Source organism: Dipodomys merriami, unplaced genomic scaffold (genome assembly GCF_024711535.1).
Source record: "Dipodomys merriami isolate MVZ:Mamm:240054 unplaced genomic scaffold, mDipMer1.0.p SCAF_4, whole genome shotgun sequence".
Classification (NCBI taxonomy): Eukaryota; Metazoa; Chordata; class Mammalia; order Rodentia; family Heteromyidae; genus Dipodomys; species Dipodomys merriami.
In genome coordinates this window covers 70,436,804-70,455,235 of record NW_027205603.1, presented here as the reverse complement: position 1 = coordinate 70,455,235, position 18,432 = coordinate 70,436,804, and the positions used below count along the sequence as shown (strand labels likewise).

General features: G+C 38.7%; 1 protein-coding gene and 1 long non-coding RNA gene across 5 annotated transcripts in view; one reads left to right on the top strand and one right to left on the bottom strand.

Moving 5' to 3' along the window:
* Window positions 1-908: 908 nt before the first annotated feature.
* LOC138806310 (uncharacterized) lies at window positions 909-11,713 on the bottom strand. Of its 4 annotated transcripts, none has more exons than XR_011365778.1 (5): window positions 11,520-11,713; window positions 11,323-11,417; window positions 8,680-8,776; window positions 6,483-6,596; window positions 909-2,243 (listed from the first exon to the last, which is right to left on the bottom strand). It is a non-coding gene; the product is annotated as an uncharacterized lncRNA (long non-coding RNA). The 4 variants fall into 4 exon arrangements; XR_011365779.1 differs by having other exon boundaries at window positions 11,323-11,411; XR_011365776.1 differs by lacking the exon at window positions 11,520-11,713 and having other exon boundaries at window positions 11,323-11,455.
* Window positions 11,714-11,873: 160 nt separating this feature from the next.
* The window catches only part of Eif3e (eukaryotic translation initiation factor 3 subunit E), a 32,228-nt gene continuing 25,669 nt past the window's right edge, over window positions 11,874-18,432 (top strand). The window contains exons 1-3 of the mRNA XM_069991259.1: window positions 11,874-12,010; window positions 15,703-15,817; window positions 17,932-18,049. Coding sequence (XP_069847360.1) covers window positions 11,921-12,010; window positions 15,703-15,817; window positions 17,932-18,049 — 323 coding nt within the window. The 5' untranslated portion in view covers window positions 11,874-11,920. The remainder of the gene's footprint in view (window positions 12,011-15,702; window positions 15,818-17,931; window positions 18,050-18,432) is intronic.

Below are 18,432 nucleotides of genomic sequence, written 5' to 3'. Positions count from 1 at the left end.
TTAAATACTATCCTGTGAGATTATATTTTATATTTATGACTGTGTGTGTGCATGAGTGTTGGGCACTGTCCCTGAACTTTTCTTGAACAAGTTCTCTGTCCAGGCTGGGAAGTGATCCTCAGATCAGAGGCTCCTAAGTAGTTAGGATTACAGGTGTGAGCCACTGCCTCCTGGCTAGGATATTTCCCTTTCATAATGTAATTCTAACAGTAAAATAGTATGATTTTGCATTAATTTGTAAGTTAAAAAGTTAAAATTTTAGACTATCCAAATTTCAAGTCTAGACTATCAATGCTCTGATCCTGCTCCAGAAATTTAAACTGATTGCCACCAGGGGAAGTAGAATGTCACAGCCTCTGTGACTGAGATAGAAGTTTTCTCTTTCATAGGATGTCAAATTTGACCACAAACATTCAACTACTCAAAAAAAAAAGCAACATTAGCTTTTCTCTCCTTGTATAAGTTAAAATGTACTCTCCATAAAAAGCTTTTGAAGACTGGGGGAAAAAAATCACAATAAAACCACCAAACATTTGTTAGTATACTTTTTACTTTTAGTCTTGGCATACAAGAAGTCAGGAATTAAATCCTATATGTGTATATGTGCACAGGTGTAAATATATGTATGTATATATATATATTTATGTCTATATTTTTATGTATATATATATATATTTGTATATACACATAAACAGCCCAAACAGGGATTATTAGATTGATTTACACAAATGGTGGATAGCTATCTGCAGGCTGAAGAACCTGGTAGTGGCTCATCCAACAAGATGGAGGCCTCATAACAAGATGCAGCCTCTGTCCAAGAATAATGGCCTGGAAGCTCCCTGAAGAGTTGCCGGTATAACACTGAAAGGCTGAAGAAGCTGGAGTCTTTTATCCTGGGTGACAGCAGGAAGAGTAGAGATTACTCAAGAAGAGTAGAGATTGCAGTACAAGAATGGCAAAGCAGGTGTGTGACACCAAACCTGGCCTGAAAAGCTGAGTTGACAAAACTCAATAAAGAGGAATAAAAGAAAAAAAATTGTTCCCTTCACACCACCCCTCAGTGACCTCAAGATTACACAGCTCTCAACAGAAATGGCTTGCAATACTAGCCTCATTGCTGATTCTAGCATTGACTTGAGGTATACAGTATTAACATGCCAAATTGATTTTAAAATCAACTTCATAAAAGGACTGTTTTTAACACAAAAATTTTCAAATAAATGCTAAGATTATTGGCTAAATAGTTGAAGTTGCTTGCCACAGAATTGATAAATCATGTTTTTACTAATTATCATTGTTAAATCTATACCGATTCCAGGGGTAGGGAAGGGATAGTAGGAAAAAACAAAGGAGTCACAATGTTAGACAAGAAATGCACTCATTACCTTACTCATGTAATTGTAACCCCTCTGTATAGCAACTTTGCAGTAAAAAAATTAAAAAAATCTATAGATTCCAGTATCACAGTATTGTTTTAACTGTATTTTATTATATGTGTATTAACCAACCATCAGGCTTGCAGGTTTTCTTTTTGTTGTTGGTTTTTGGTCGTGGGGCTTGAACTTTGGGTCTAGGCGCTGTCCCTGTGCTCTTCGGGCTCAAGGCAAGCGCTCTCCCACTTGAGCCACAGCACTACTTCTGGTTTTCTGGTGGTTAACTGGACATGAGTCTCATGAACTTTCCTGCCAGGGATGGCTTTGAACGGCAATCCTCAGATCTCAGCCTCCTGAGGAACTAGGATTACAGGCGTGAGCCACCAGCACCTGGCTAGTCTTGCAGTTTTTATATTGTGGGACAGGCAGATACCACAGACATAGTATATTGTATAAGACATAAGAATCAGCAATACTTCAACAGATCCATAAGCATTTCAGTTATGTTCTGAGTTCGCCAGTAGTTTACATTTGTCAAGTCTCTTCATCCATCAAAATTCTTTCATATCCCTCTGAGATATCAACTACTAGGAAATGCTTTCCCCTCAAGAAGGGACTAGCTACATTTCAGGTCTTAGTGTTGGAGACAGATGTGAAGAAAGAAGAGGGTTAAAGTCCTCTGAATGTTCCTTCTCTCTTGTGATTTTTTAATGACAGTGACAGCAGGGCTGAGGCTTCTGGAAATTCTCACACAGGCATTGGGTTTAATCAGTACATAGGGAGTTCCAATAGTGTTCTTCTAGAGCAAGGGAAAGAGGTCAGGAAAAAGTCATCTTTTGAAGATAAACCCAAGAATCAATTATTAGTTTGCTGAAAAAAAAGTAAAAAGCCCAAGATGTAAAATGTGTCTGTGCTTTGATTATATTAAGCTGCTTTGTTATACTTCATGCACATTTCTATTTTGTACTTATCACTGTGCAGTATGATTGCTGGTTTATATATCTGTCCCTTCTGCCTAGCTACAAATATCTTTACACAGAAACAGTAATTTAGTAAAAATTTTCCCTCTGAATATAGCACTGTCACGCACCAAATAGGGACTAAAAATGTGTAGATGGAATGAACTGAAAATGTAACTGAAAAAGACAAACCCATTCAAATGCAATAGGCATGTAAATAGTATATAAAGATAACTAGATTTAGAATGTTATTTTTGTCTGAAACATTGAGTTAACAGACCTAAGCAGTTTGATCACTAAACGTGCAACCACCATAGTATGAATGTCTCCATTAATGAATACCAAAAATATGGATACATTTCTTTAAGACCATGTAGCTCTGGGTATCTAAGCACTTGGTATATTTTTTCTAGAATATTAAGTACTTGAATGCTTGATACTTGGACAGGATTTTTTTCCTTTTATTGTAAAGGTAATGTACAGAGGGATTAAAGTTACCTAAGTAATATAATGAGTACATTTCTTTCCAGCAGTATTACCCCCCTCCCTCGTCTATTTCCTGCTTTCCCTCCTGCCAACGCCCCTCCCCAAGATGTAAAGTTTATTTCTATAGTGTCTTGTATTGCTGTTGCATTGGTTCACCTTTTGTCCTTTATTTCATCTCTTCTGTGATTCCCATTCCCCTCCCCAAATCAGATAAACATATATACTACAAAGGGTACCAAAATCAAAAACAGTTGACAATGGGGTAAACCAAAGAAAAAAAAAAGCAAAAGAAGTAACTACATACAGTACACTAAGAAAAACAATCTCCTCATTTCCGTATCTGTAGTTCATCTCGATTAGCATCATTTTATAAGGTTATATGTACATAGCTATTGAGCTATTGTGATCCTCTGCTAGAAGTATCCTAGACATATATTATTACATGAGGGAAACCAGGCAGGCTGTTTCTTTGGTTCCGGCTTACTTCACATTGTATGATTTTTTTCCAAGTCTTTCCATTTCCTTATGAAAGGAGTGATGTCATTCTTTCTGATGGAATTACAGAATTCATATATATATATATATATATATATATATATACACACATACATACATATATATCACATTTTCATGATCCATTCATCTACTGAGAGGCACCTGGGTTGATTTCATGTCTTGGCTATGGTAAATATGTTGCAATGAACATAGTTGTGTTGGTAGCTTTAGGGTGGCCTTGTTTCAGGTCATTTGGGTAGGAATAGAATTGCTTGGTTGTAGGGGAGCTCAATGTTTAGCCTTTTAAGAAACCTCTATATTACTTTCCAGAGTGGTTGAACAATTTCACATTCCCACCAACAGTGTAGTGGTGCTTCCTTTTGGCCACATCCCCACTAGCATTTGTTATTAGTTTTGTTAATAATGGCCATTCTAACTGGGGTGAGGTAGAATCTCAATGATGATTTGCATCTGTTTTATGGCCAGAGATGTTGAACTTTACTTCATGTGTCTATCAGCAATTCTTATTTCCTCTTTAAAGAAGTCTTTAATCCACTCACTAATGCAGTGGTTCTTTGTGGATTCATGTTGGGGTGGGGGGGGCGGTTAATTTTTTTGAGCTCTAAGTATGTTTTAGATATAAGGCCCTCATCTATATAGCTGGTGAAGATCTTCTCCCACTCTGTGGACTAGTTATCTTCCTATGTCTTTTGCTATGCAAAAGCTCTGCAGTTTAATGCAATCCCTTTCTTTGATTTGTTGGGTCTTTATTGAGAAAGTTTCAACCTGTGCATTGGGGGCCCTAGTATTTCCCCTATTGTTCTGTAATATTTTCAGGGTATCTGCTTTTACATTGAGGTCTCTGATCTATTTGGAATTGATTGTGTTACAGAATGGTATATAAGGATTCAAACTCAATTTTTCTGTACGTATATAGCCAATTCTGAGAACACCATTTGTTGAAGAGGCTGTCTTTCTTTCATCCTAGTCTTTTTTGTTGTTGTTGTTCCCTTATCAAAGATTAGGCCATAGGTCCATGGGTTCCTTTCTGGGTCTTCAATTCTATTCCATCCGTCCTCGGGTCTGTTCATGTACTTGGACAGGATTTGTAACAACAAATATTCACTAACCCTATTATCAAGATGTCACAGTCAAGCAGTAGCAAATAAAAGCTATGTATAGGCTAAGATATTACAGGCTTGGAGATGGAAGTGTGTTTTCAATTAGAGAGGGGCAGGAGTGAGCAATTACTTTAACATGTTCTCCAAGTATAAAACACAGCATAAGGAAGATGATGCTTTATGTAAGTCTGACAACAAGAAGTGCAATCAACAGGATGAGCAGAGATCATTTGGGGTATATGGTGTACAGACATGGTACTCAAGGCTGGTGCTCCAGCACTAGAGCTATGACTCCATTTCTAGCTTTCTGCTGGAGATAAGAATCTCACTGTTTTGGCTGTTCAGGCTGGTTTTGAACTGAAATTTAACTTTAGGTGTCAGCCACTGGAGGTTGGCTTCTTACATAGATGGGTTTCACTGTGAAATTTTCATATGTGCATTCAGTGTACTTCAATGACATTTTACTTTTCTTCATTTTTTTATTTTAAAGGTTATATACAGGTTACCTAAGTTAGATAAAGGAGTACATGTTTTTGAACAATGTCACCCCATCTCTTGCTCTCTTCCAGTTTTCTCTCCCATCCCCACTCAGAAGTTATATAGTTCATTTTCAATATGGTGTCTAGTAAGTACCATTACTGCATTTTTTCACCCTTTGTGCCAACATTTCTGTGCCCTTTCTTATTAAATAAATGAACAAGAGAAAAGGGAAAGAAAACAAAAATAGCAATGAAGAAAAAAACCTTGTTTCCATTTCCTGGAATTCATTTAGATAAATATTATTTATGATGAGGTGAGCATAGTATTGCACCTTTGTGTTCCTCTCCTAAGAATATCTTCCTTTGTCTTACTGCTGTGTAAATGCCTAGAGTTCTGTATAATTTATCATGTTCCAGTGTATTTTATTTTAATTTAGCCATCCAGTGTGTTTACTTGTAGATATTATAACTATTTCTTCCACATTGGGTGATACAAAGCCCATAGAATTCAAACATATAGACCATGATAATGACAATTTACCTTGTGAAGGTTAAAAATGTGTTTGTGACTTTAACTACGTATTACCATCTCAAAATAGTGTGAAATTTATGTACTCACTTAATCTCAATAAAAAATTATTTAAAAAAACCCAAAGAAACAAAAGGTAAAATACCATTCTTTTTGATAGATAAGTAGGATTCCACCATGTATAGACCATGTATACACTTCATATTTTCCTGATTTGTTCATCCACTTAGGGGGCATCTGGACTGATGCCATACCTTGGCTACGGTAAATAATTCTGCAATGAACATAGTTGTGCTAGTAGTTTTACTGTGGCCTTGTTTGTGTTCTGCTGGATAAATACCCAGCAATGGAATTGCTGGGTCACAGGGAAGCTCTATCTTTAGTCTTTTGAGGAACCTCCATATTGCTTTCCACAATGGTTGAACACAATTTACATTCCCACCAATAATGTAACAGAGTTCTGTTTGGGCCATATCAATGCCAGCATTTGTTAGTTTTCTTGATAATGATCATTCTAACTGGGGTGAGATGGAATCTCAATGTTACTTGTTTTTGCATGGCAAAGGACATAGTCAACAAGATAACCCCACAAAATGGGATATTTTTACCAGCTATGTATTAGACAAGGGCCAATATGTAATATATACTTAGAACACCAAAAATCAACCCCCCCCCCACAAAATCCGCAAAGAAACAACCCAATTAATAAATGGGCTGATGACATAAAGAGAGACTTCCCAGAAGAATGTTCAACTTCTCTGGCCACAATAGGAAATGCAATGATATTTTAATCCCTTTACCTCTTTTCCTCCTCCTTCCTGCTAGTTCTATGTCTTTCTATTGTCCTTCCCTCCCTCCCTCCCTTCCTCTCCTTTCTTATTTAAAGATTGAGATTCTGCATATGAAAACAACTATTATTAGAAGGGCTAATGACTTAAAGAGACTTCTCAGAATAATAATAGCCAATAGACATGTGAAGAAATGTTCAACTTCTCTGGCCATAAAGGAAGTGCAAAGCAATGATATTTTAATTGCTTCACCTCTTTTTCTCCTCCTCCCTGCTAGTTCCATCTTGTGTCTTTCTTCTGCAATTCCTTCTCTCTCTCTCTTCTTCCTTCCTTCCTTGTTTCCTTTCTTATTTAAAGAATGAGATTCTGTATAGGAAAATGAGCCCATGAGTCTGAAGCCTGGAAGTTCAAGGCATTTGGCAAATTCTTTCTTATAGCATTATCCTAAGAAGGGCAAAGAGAGGGTGAAAGAGAACCTCAAGGGACTAAACTATCATTTTCATGATTATAGGATTAATCTGTTCATAGAGTAGTGTACTTGTGACACAAAAACTTCTCATTGAGGATCTTCTTCCAAAAACTGTTTCATTGGGGATGAAGTTCTCAATACATGGATTTTGGAGTACACATTCAAACCATAACAATCACTTAAGACAGCAGATTGGATAGGGACAGGGCTGGGCCAAGAAAAACATTTGGAAGAACATTACAAGAGTCTGTGGGAAAGCCAGGCACTAGTGGCTCATGCCTGTAATAGTAGCTACTCAGGAGGCTGAGATCTGAGGATAGTGGTTCAAAGCCAGCCCAGACAGGAAAGTCCCAGAGAGACTCAATCTCCAATTAACCACTCAAAACTCCAAAGTGGAGCTGTGGCTCAAGTGGTAGAGTGCTAGCCTGGAGCTGAAGAGCTCAGTACCCAGGCCAGTACCCAGGCCCAGAGTTCAAGAAAAAAAAAAAAAAAGAGTCTGTGGAAGGGATGATCAGAGCCTTACAAGAAAGAAGTATGACAAAGGGAGATGTTAAAAACAAAAAAAGCAAAAATGTTATGAAATCACTTGCCTGGCCAGGCTCTGGTGGCTCTTGTCTGAAATCCTAGCTATTCAGGTGGCTAAGATCTGAGGACTGAGGTTCAAAGCCCTGACAGAACATGTATAAGACTATTATCACAATAAACAAGCAAAAAGACAGAAATGGAGATATGGCTCAAGAGGTAGAATGCTAGGCTTGAGTGGCAAAGCCAAAGCTTGAGTGTAAAGCACTGAGTTCAAACTCTAGTACCAGCATATAAAACAACAACAATGAAAAGAATCACTGGGCTGGGCACCTGTGGCTCACACCTGCAATTCTAGCTACTCAGGAGGCTGAGAGCTGAGGGATCATGATGCAAAGCCAGTTTGGAGAGGAAAGTCCCTTAAGAGTCTTACCTCCAATTAAATACCAAAAAGCCAGAAGTAGAGCTGTGGCTTAAGTGGCAGAGCACTAGTCTTGAACACAAAAGCTCAGCCACACATACAAAAAGATTCATTGGCCTGATAAAAGTTGCAGCATTGTAACCTTAGTGCTCTGTTGTTTGGGAAGGAAGATCAAGCTAGACTACACAGCAACACTTCATCTTAAAAACTGAAAAGAGAACCAGCCTTGAACACAAAAGCTCAGGGACAGTTCCCAGGCCCTTAATTCAAGCCCCATGACTTACAAAAAGAAGAAAAAAACTCTGAGGACTAGAAATACAGCTCATCAATAGTGGTAGTTTTTTCTCCAGTATTTCGAGGTGATGGGGGTAGGAAGGGAAATTATTGGCTTATAGGATATAATTCACATTCTCAGCATGATCCTCAGAACTTCTGATAATTTATCTCCAACGCTTCAATACAGACTCATTTCCTGCCTACCACTGGGTAACAGATATACCATGCTTCAGGATTAAGACTTTCTCAAGTTGCGGATCACCTTGTTTCCTTGGAAAACCAAGCTTTTCCCCTTTTCTTCCCCAGTGACAGATCTGTTCAGGTAGAAGTAGTCAAATGCTGTCATCCCTATGAAGCTCTAACTTTCTCTTGTAGCAAGTTACTTCCTCCCCTGGCCTCCTGAGAACACTGAGTAACTTGCCATTTTGACACAGTGCTCAATTAGCTTATATTTTACATGCTTGCCACCTCTACTATACAGTAAATTCTTAATGGGCAGGGACTGGTTTTCTTCCTTTGTTTCTCAAGTGCTTGACATGGTGATTGTTAAATGGAAAGGATTCAACATTTGATAGATAGGTATTAATCAGAGTTTACACCTGATACCGCCTAGACAGACCAAGTGAGGATATAACATGTGCTTCCTGTGTAATCTCTCTTTCTAACAAAAGCATTATGAAGAGATGAAAGCAATAAAGTCAGATTTTCCATATTTGGGGCTAAATCTCTCTTATAAAAAGAAATAAGATATTTTTACTAACCAGCAAGGAAAATTCCAAGGGAAAAGCCAGGCAAATCTGCAGAGTTTCCAATCTGTCACCACTTTAATCCATCTTGTAAATCACTTCCAGTTTAATACTAAAGGACAAAATAACACTGTCTCCATTTCTTTTTCTATATAAAACTTAATAAGTGGCTCCCTTTGCCTATATGATTAAACCCAAATTTCCCAATCTGGTTTTGAAGACCTTTACAGCCTTAGCTGCATTTCACCCATCCAATCACCTGTCTATACAACAGTCAGAATTACCTTCCTGTAAGACAGAAAGGATTGTCCATTCTCCCACTCAAAAATACTTTAAGGCCCTTCATTATCAAAGATAAGTTCAAATCCTTCACGTTTTGTTTCCCACTGTCTGACCCTGGTCCTTCTTTTCTGGCATCCTCTGCCATAGATTACAATATTCAACTAAATTCCCAACTTGTCCTCAAATATGTCTTACTTTTTCCTGTTTTTGTGTCTTCTGGCGTCCAAGCTGTTTCTGAACTACTTGAAAATGGTCTTTTCTTTGTCCTAAGAGTTAGCAGTCCCAATACCAAAGACATCCAATCAGCCAAGTCTTTCCCACTTTTCTGTTTTAACTGATCATCAGTCTTTGTTGGGAATCAGTCGAATTGTATCTCATGCTCTTCCCATATTTGATACAGCTTCTCAAAATATTCCATTCTATTACATTTATTTAATTATTGTATCTGTTTTATCATCTATGTGGCATCTTTAAAAATATACTCCTACATCCTACATCTACATTGTACTTTTTAGTAAGTCTTCAAAAGATCTTTTTGTACATGTTATTGCATATCTTCTCCTTTTATCTTTTGAGAACACTACAAATTGATTTTTATCAGTACAGTATTTCCTGAAATGTCATCTTGAACCAACTACTGCTTGCTGCTTGGCCCACACTCCTCCTTTGACTCCTGGGACATTTCTTACCTCTATCTTCTGTCAAGTCTTCTTCTAGCTTCTTTTCTTGATGAAAATTGTTCCAAAGGCTACAAGTGGAAGTACTCAGGATTTAGCCTCCCTCATCTCTCTTCCAAACATGAACTCTGATTTTATAGTTTCATGGTGTCCAATTTCACCAGATTAACAAGAGATATGTTTGTATCCCTGGCATTGACATTTCCTGTAATTTCTATTATGTATGTACCACGCCCTTATTAAGATCTCCACGTGGATGAAGAATGTATGCCAAAGACAGTCCCAGGTCTATAAGCTTATCTATTCAGAAGCCTGAGACCTGAAGGATCATGGTTCAAAGCCAGCATGGGCAGAAACTCCACCCCCAAAATAACCAATAAAAAAGCCAGACTGTAGATGTGGTTGAAGTCTTAAAGCACGAGTCGACTAAACCAAGCCAAGCAAACTAGAAGCCCTTAGTTAGTATGAAGGCACTGGGGAGAAAAAGAAAGTATGCTAAACTTACATCAAAATTATATCTAAAACTAAACTTAAGATTTCTTTCCTCCTTAAAACTGGCATCTATTGGGCTGGAAAAGTGGCTCAGTGGTAGATTGCTTGCCTCACATGCGTAAGGCCCTGGGTTCGAGTCTTCAGCACCACATAAACAGAAAAAGTTGGAAGTGATGCTGTGGCTCAAGTGGTACAGAGCTAGCCTTGAGCTGAACAGCTTAGAGTCAGAGCCCTGACCCAGAATTCAAGCCCCATGAACGATCAAAAAACCAAAAACCAACCAACCAAGCAAACCAAAAAACAACAGAAACTAGCATCTATCATACCTGTCCTAATTTTGGTAAATGATTTCTCAGTTCATCTAGACAGATGACAAGTAAAAGATGTAGGAAGAAGATTTTAGGTATAGGGAATAACAAATGATAGGCGAAGACAGAAGAAAGGGAGCATTAAAGGAACTAAAAAGAAATTCATCTGATCAAGCCTACTGTTGGGTGATCAAAAGGAGGTCTAAGAGTTAAACCAGAACACAGCATAATGGCAGAAGATCTAGCATTTTTTTAGGGCATTATAATAGTTTTGTCCTTTACTGTGAAACTGAACACAGAAGTTTTAGTCAAAAATTGTCTTTTAAAATGATTCTGGCTGCTATGTGAAGAACCTAACACAGGAGGAAACCAGGAGAAACAAGGTAGGGAAGAGAGGCTGTTGCAGAAGCCAAAACGATGGTTGATTTGGCTAGGGATGTAACTTTATAGGTTGTGTGAACTGATTGCATCTGGACATCACTCAGGTAAGAGCCAAGGAGTTTGTGGATACTTATTTTAGATCACTACTAAGAGAAAAGGAAATCAAGGATAACTTCTAGGTTGGACATTGGGCAACTGGGTACAGTGTTTATTCACTGAGTGGAGAATGAAGTTTGGGGTTTCTGTGAGCTACCTGGAGGAGGTTGATTCGGCGGGATATGTTCACGTTGAGGTTCTGGGTAGCCCTGGATCTGTGTTAGGGCTGTAATTTGGAAGTTATTATTGTGTAGGTGGGCATTAAACTGGATGTTATTGTTTGGGGCCTTGGTCTAGACTCCAATGCCAAAATAAAAAGCTCTGGTAGATCAGAAGGAACAAACAAACAAAACCTCACAACACTAAGGGGGGAAAGCCATCTAGCTAGCATGGCTCTTCTCAATCTCTTCAGTTCCACTCACCTGGTACACAGGACGCACAGTTTTGAAACACATCGTCTTTTCTTGTCCTATGGCTTTTACCTTCTCCTGGCCACGTTTTCACCCTAGCTCTACATCTCCAACCACCACAGGTCCCAGGTGAGTTTTCTCTAGCCAGCCCCACGCCCCGCCCCACCCTCCCCACCCAGCCAGGCTTCAGCTGTTTACCCCATCCCTACTTTAACACACGCTGACGAGGTGATTAATGTATGCCAAACCCAAGCTCAAATAGTCCTCCGTGTCGATCACTGCCTGGAGAGCACGGCCACTTTCTCCCGTCCTTTCCCGCATCCCAATGCCACAGGCGTTGCCTGGACAAGCATCACAGAGCGGCCAGGAGCTGACAACAGGAAACGGACTCAGGCCAACTCGCCAACAGTAGAAACCGCGCCGGCGCCTGGAGCCCCACCCTAGAGCGTGGAGCGTCACCGCGCAAGCGCTTTGAGTCTCCGGCGCGCCGCGGGAGGACGCCCCCTCCCTTGTGCACATGCGTCGTGAGGGTGGCGCGCGCCTGTCTGTTCGTTCCTTCGCGTTGTCAATAAAGTTTATAGCGAACTGGTTTCCTCTTTTCTTCGGCAAGATGGCGGAGTACGACCTGACGACTCGAATCGCGCACTTTTTGGATCGACACCTGGTCTTTCCGCTCCTGGAGTTTCTCTCCGTGAAGGAGGTGAGGGAGTTTCGAGCGCGTAGAGGCCGTGGTAGCGGGTGTGGGGCGCGGCGAGGCCCGGCGGCGGCGGCGGCCCGAGGCCCGTCGCACGTGCGTGGCGGCCCCGGCTCGGAGGCGTCTGGGGCGGTGAAGGCCCGGCCGGGACGCCCGCGTCGGGCCGGTGGGCGACCCCGCGGGCCTCGGCCGGGGCGGGGGGCAGCGCGGGAGGGGACGGGGCGGGCTGGAGGGGGTCCAGGCGAGGCCCCGGCCCGGGGGGAAGTCGTTGGCCCTGGCTTGGCTGCTGCGGCCTCGCTCGGCCGGCCCCGGGCGGGGGGGGGGGGTCTTCCCTTTGGAATTGGCAGAGTGAGCTTGCATGTGAGTTGTGGCAAGCGGAATCTTAACAACAACAACAACAATAACAGTAACCAAAAGCCACGCTGCGGGGGAAGGAGGGGGGAGAAATATCTACCACTTGAACTCCCCTTGAAGTTCTGGATTCCTGATGATTCAAAGCAGTGGCGGACGTTTTCAGGTGGGGACGGGGTCTTGCAGCAGGCTCGCTCAGACAGACTCGATTTAAACCTGTACGTGCAGCCGAGCTCACGCTGCTTGCATTGGTCATGAATAGCCCTTTTAGCTCCTGGAGAGAGTTCGGATAAGGATGTAATTTTGGAGCTTCCTGTTGTAGAACGTGGTCGTGTTAACACAAATACTAGGTTTAGTTATGCCATTTAGGCTATAGGAAAATGGATGCGTTTTAATAATTGCAGTGACGGTCCTGTAAATGAAATTTTGTCCAGAAAATTCATGAATTCTTTTTCTGCAAGCAGAGTACACAGTAAGACTGCTTTGGAAGCAATATTTTGTGTGCCACAACAGCAGAAAGACCACAACAAAAATGTGTTTTGTAACTTTTTTAAGTTTCCTGTTATACTTCATAGGTCCATGTGCAGGAACTTTTTCAAAACATGCAGGGTTGTTGATGTTAAGAAACATAAATGAAGAGCAAAGTTCATTTTCAATAAATATCAAGAATGTCTTGCCAAGTAAGACTGTATTGAAAAGAAACATTTTTCCTTTATTTTTTAATGCCTGTATTTATTTTCTATTTTATATGACTCATGAAACAGTGCTTGCTTAAAAATTGACACAGTTCCTAGAGAGCAGTTTCCAAAAATGCCCAGTTTTTACATTCAGTTTGGTAACGATGCAGTCAAATTAGTGGTGAAATACAGACATTTTGTGACACTTTATTATCTGTGGTAGAACTATTCCGATATTTCTTCCTTTAATCCTGTATTTTAGAGCTGAAAAAAAAGTCTTTCTGGGGTTTCCATTTCTGGACCAAGAAGTATTTGAAATACTTCTAAACTAGAACTCACATTTTATTCTTGATACTTTGTTTTTTTTTTCAAGACAAAAGAGAAGAATGTGTAAGTTAGGTTTTCCTAGTGCAAGTTTAAAACTATGAATGAAAGTACCTGCTTCCTTGGAGAGAATGTTGGAAACATGGCTTTAATACATCAAGAAGATATTCTGTAATGTTTAGTACCTACTAAACACTGGGGCTTACAGAATTGTGAGAAATCCAAGTTATAATCCAGGCATTTCACCATTTAAAAAGATCCTTTCATATCTTTTAGAACTAAATTTAAGTCAAAAGTAATGTATGTTAGACAAGTATTAGCAAAGTTCTGTTCAAGTTAAAATTTTGTTACTAAGGAGAAACCAGGTGGTTAGAGTAAGATAGTGATCATTATTCATAAGAATATTGTACTAATAATATAATTTGATAAATTGGTGATGTTTTGGAGTATAAATTGCAGAGAGCAGGAGCTTGTTTTGCTGCTATGCTCTCAGCATATGATGTAAAGGCTTTTGATGACTGGTAGTTAAATATGATTACGTCTCACTGCTTTTTTTATTCTGTGAAGTGGAAAGACAGGATGACACATTGTTTAGAAACCCTGGGCTCTGAATTTAAACCTGGATTAAAATTCTGGCTGTAACACCCAATAACCTGTGTACTTTACTATTTCTCCTCTTAACTGAGTCTTTCTTCATGAACATTACTACCAATCTTAGGGGGTTGTTAGAAAAATTACATGAGATAATACATATAAAGCCTTTGGAACAATTAGCAGATCATTTAGCAAAATGATCAGGAAGGGGAAACAAGGTTGTAAGGGGGATTGAGTGGGAGCAGTGTGGATGAATGAAAAGGACAAATACAGCAAGAAGACTGAATATGTATGTGGTAAAGGAAGTGGGAAATGTGAAATGAATCTGGGTGAATGCTGGAAGGGGTGACTGGTGGAGAAGCACTGGACACATACAGACATTAAATTGTAACTATTGAAGCTCAGGGAAAAAATACTTCTTTTTAAAAAGCATTTAGCTCTGGGAATAAAGTACTGCTACTTGTTTTCTAAAAGTAGGCTAGGTCTTCTTGTGAGGGGGAGGAGCAGAGTGAACAGAGAAATTGGTGGGTAACTGAGAGGACACTGAAGACAAAAATTTTCAGTTGGCAATCACAATGATTAAAGTCTGAGAAATAGCTATCGAAACTGTTACAGGAAGTGGTACCAAAAAAAAAATGATGAAAGAATTGGAAAGGGCAGCCGGGTGCCTGTGGCTCACGCATGTAATCTATCCTTGCTACTCTGGAAGTTGAGCTCAGAGCGTTGCGGTTCAAAGCCAATCTCAGGCAGCAAAATCCATGAGACTCTTTATCTCCAATAAACCACTAGAAAACTGGAAGTGGCACTGTGGCCCAAGTGGTAGAATGCTTGCCTTGAGCTGAAGAGCTGAGGGATAGTACCCAAGCCCAGAGTTCAAGCCCCATGGCCGACAAAAGATAAAAACAAAACCGGAATTGGGAAGGGCAGAAGGTACCATGAAAGATGTCAAATGATGTGTATTGGGAATGAAATTTAATCGGAAATTCTGGAAGATGTACTGGATTAAAGTTATTAAAAGTTGTGAGAAAAATAATTTTAAGGCTTGAGTATTTAAAGAATTCATCAGTGTGGATATTGAGTACTTGGAAAATGACAGCAGAGGAAAAGATAGCAAAAGAAGAATCAATCTTAAAAAATGGAAGTAATTTTCAAGAGGTTAAGATAAAAAATCAGTACATTATATCCCAAGAACCAAGTAACAGCCCTCTGCCTATTTTTGTAGATTTTTTTGAGCTAGAAGTAATTTATAACAATAAGTACCTTGCAGTTAGAAAATTAATTTTATACCCCAGTTAAGTGACTTGTATTCTTTGAAAATAGTATTTTAATGTTGGAATTGGCTATTACAAGTAGAGATGATGTGAACATTTTTAGAAGTATTTTTTCAAAGCACTAATACTTTTGGACACTTAATAGCAAGCTCCCATTTTAACCAGGTAAGCAAGTTGAGCCAGTATGAGGCCCTGAGTTCAAACCTTGGCACTGACAAAGAAAATAAAAAGCAGAAGTGGGAATAGCTTTAGTGTGTAATTGTCTTTATTTTCCAATTTTTAGGTAGCCAAATACTCTTACTGTTTCTAAGGTAAATTTGCTATATTGGTTTGCCTTTCCTTTTCTATAAAGGTGACGTTAATAGTATTTATTAAAAAGAAGTGTTTCATGAAGTTATTTGCAAGTAAACTAATCTTGTCATTCATCAATTAATTTAAGGAACTTAAACATATTTATCAAAAAGTATTTTTTCTTTTGCAGATATATAATGAAAAAGAATTACTTCAAGGGAAATTGGATCTTCTGAGTGATACCAACATGGTAGACTTTGCTATGGATGTGTACAAAAACCTCTATTCTGATGATATTCCTCATGGTAAGTTTTGTCATTAAGACACTTGTCTTGTGACTGAGTTTTGTGATTTATTAATTGCTTTAGCGCAGAAATCTTAATAATTGAAAGTTGTAGAGTTTTGTTTACTAATTTTTTCAGTTAGTGTATTTTGTGCTTTGGATTACCTTCATTTTCTCCTGTGTTCTCTAAGACTAGCTTTTAGCCATTCACTTGGAGACTTCTTTATAAATGCAAATTTTGTACCATACCTCAGAACTAATCTGAACTATTTGGTGAGGCTTTACAGTCTTTTTTTAAGTATTGTAAAGGTGTTATACCAAGGAGTTACAGTTATATTACTGCATATATTCCTTTTTGAACAATGTTACCTCTTCCCTCATTTTCTCACAGTTTTTTCCCTCCTGCCTCCCTCCATGAGTTGTATACTTCCTTTTCAGCATTGTGTCTAGTGAGTATGATTGCTGCCTTAGTTCACCCTTTGTCCTACCATATATGTGCTCCCCCTTATCCTCTCCAGAACAAATTTACTTATAAAACAATTACTTACAGAAATCAAAAGCAGCATTGAAAGGGGGGTTAAAAAGTGAAATAACAAAAAAATCCCTCTTGTTTCTATTTCTTGAAATTCATTTCAATAAATACTGTTTTATATGATACGTGCATAACTATTGAGTCTTTGTGAATGCTTATAGAGTCCCATTTTATTTATCATGTCCAATATAATTTTGTCTTTTACCATCCATTGTGTTTATTTGTAGCTTTATAGGCACCTTCTGATTATTACAAATGAGAATAAACATGCAATGTAAATGATCACTTCTCTAACTTATCTCAAAGATCACCTTTTGAGTGTGATAACCATTGTCTTACTATATATATGTATATATATACATAATGCAGTATATAATACAAAAAAATCTTATAGTAAGCATTAATTTCATTTTTCTTATATATGTTTGTCTGCAATAATAATAGCTGTTCTTTAAATTTTGTTTGTAAACTATTCTTTTTTTATTTTTTTTATATGGAATTCTCAATGTTGCCTGGGCTGGCAAATCTTTTCTTTTTCTTTTTTTGCCAGCCCTAGGGCTGGAACTCAGGGCCTGGTCACTGTTCCTGAGCTTCATTTGCTCAAGGCTAGCACTCTACCACTTGAGTCACAGCGTCACTTTCGGCTTTTTCTGTTTATATGGTACCAAGGAATTGAACCCAGGGCTTCATGCATGCTAGGCAAGCACTCTAGTACTAGGCCAAACTCCCAGCCTCTTAGTGAAATCTTAAATCTAAGAAATGTTACCTTTATACTCTCTCTCTTTCTGTCTCTCTCCTCCCTCTCCATCTTTCCTTCCCTCCCTCCTTCCCTCTCTTCTCTTTCTTTTCTCTCTCTTTCTCTTTCTCTTTTTCTCTGTTCCTCTCCTGGGGCTTGAATTTAGAGTTTGGGGCTTTTTTTTCTTTTTTAAATTCAGGGCTAGCACTCTACAGCTTGAGCCATAACTTCACTTCTGTTTTTTTGGGTAGTTTTTAAGAATCTCACTGATTTTCCTGCCTGGGTTGACTTCAAACTGTGATCTTTAGATATCAGCCTCCTAAGTAACTAGAATTATTGGTGTGAGCCACAAGTGCCTGGCAAAATTTCCTCTTTATGTGATAATTTAAAAATTAAAAAAAAAAACCTGTAGATTTTGGTTTGCAGGATTATAGATCTTTTTGTACTAAAAATGAGATCTTCCACTGCGCTTAAATTCTGTTCACCCTATTGAAAGCCTGCAGTTATAAATATATAAACCCATTGAACCTCTGTTGAAAAACTAGGATAATATTGACTTGAAAATTGAATAGTAACAATTACTTTTTTTTAAATTACAGAATTGTAGAATTAAATGATTGATAAGGATCAACTCTGGTTGTATATACCCCACGTTCCCTGTAGTAGGAGGGAGATTTCCTTTATGTGGCTCACTAGCACAAAAGGAATAATGAATCTATGGAAGTTACTGAGTTGGGAATCCTTGGCATATAAAAAATAACAGTATATGAAAGATAGTATAGTAAAATGTTAATGAACTTCATAGCCAGCAGTACAGTTTAACATTCCTTATTAATATTCAGAAATAAATACTCTTGGTTTTAATTAGCTTTGAGAGAAAAAAGAACCACAGTTGTTGCCCAACTGAAACAGCTACAGGCAGAAACGGAACCAATTGTGAAGATGTTTGAAGATCCAGAAACTACGAGGCAGATGCAGTCAACCAGGTAATCTCTTCTTGATTTGGATTGTTAACTGACAAATGTTTACTTTTGGTTTAAATGGCGGCTCATGCTTTAAATGATGGCTTCCTCTGTTTATTATCTTTTATTTTGTAAGGGACAGATTTCCCTATAAATGTTGGTGCTTTTTTTTTTATCTTTTTGTAGAACTGGTATTTGAATTTCAGAGCCTCATATTTGTTATGCGGGACTTGAAACATGCCCCAGTGATTTTAAGGGTTAATGCATTTTTTAAGAACTTTTTTTTAAAATCAAATCTTTTTATGCTATAGACGTTTTATCCCTTCTCTTTTCCTAAGAGACATTTGACCATGTTGGAAGACCTTTTCAGTTGTTACAACTTGAGAGGTGCCACTGGTACCTCGCAA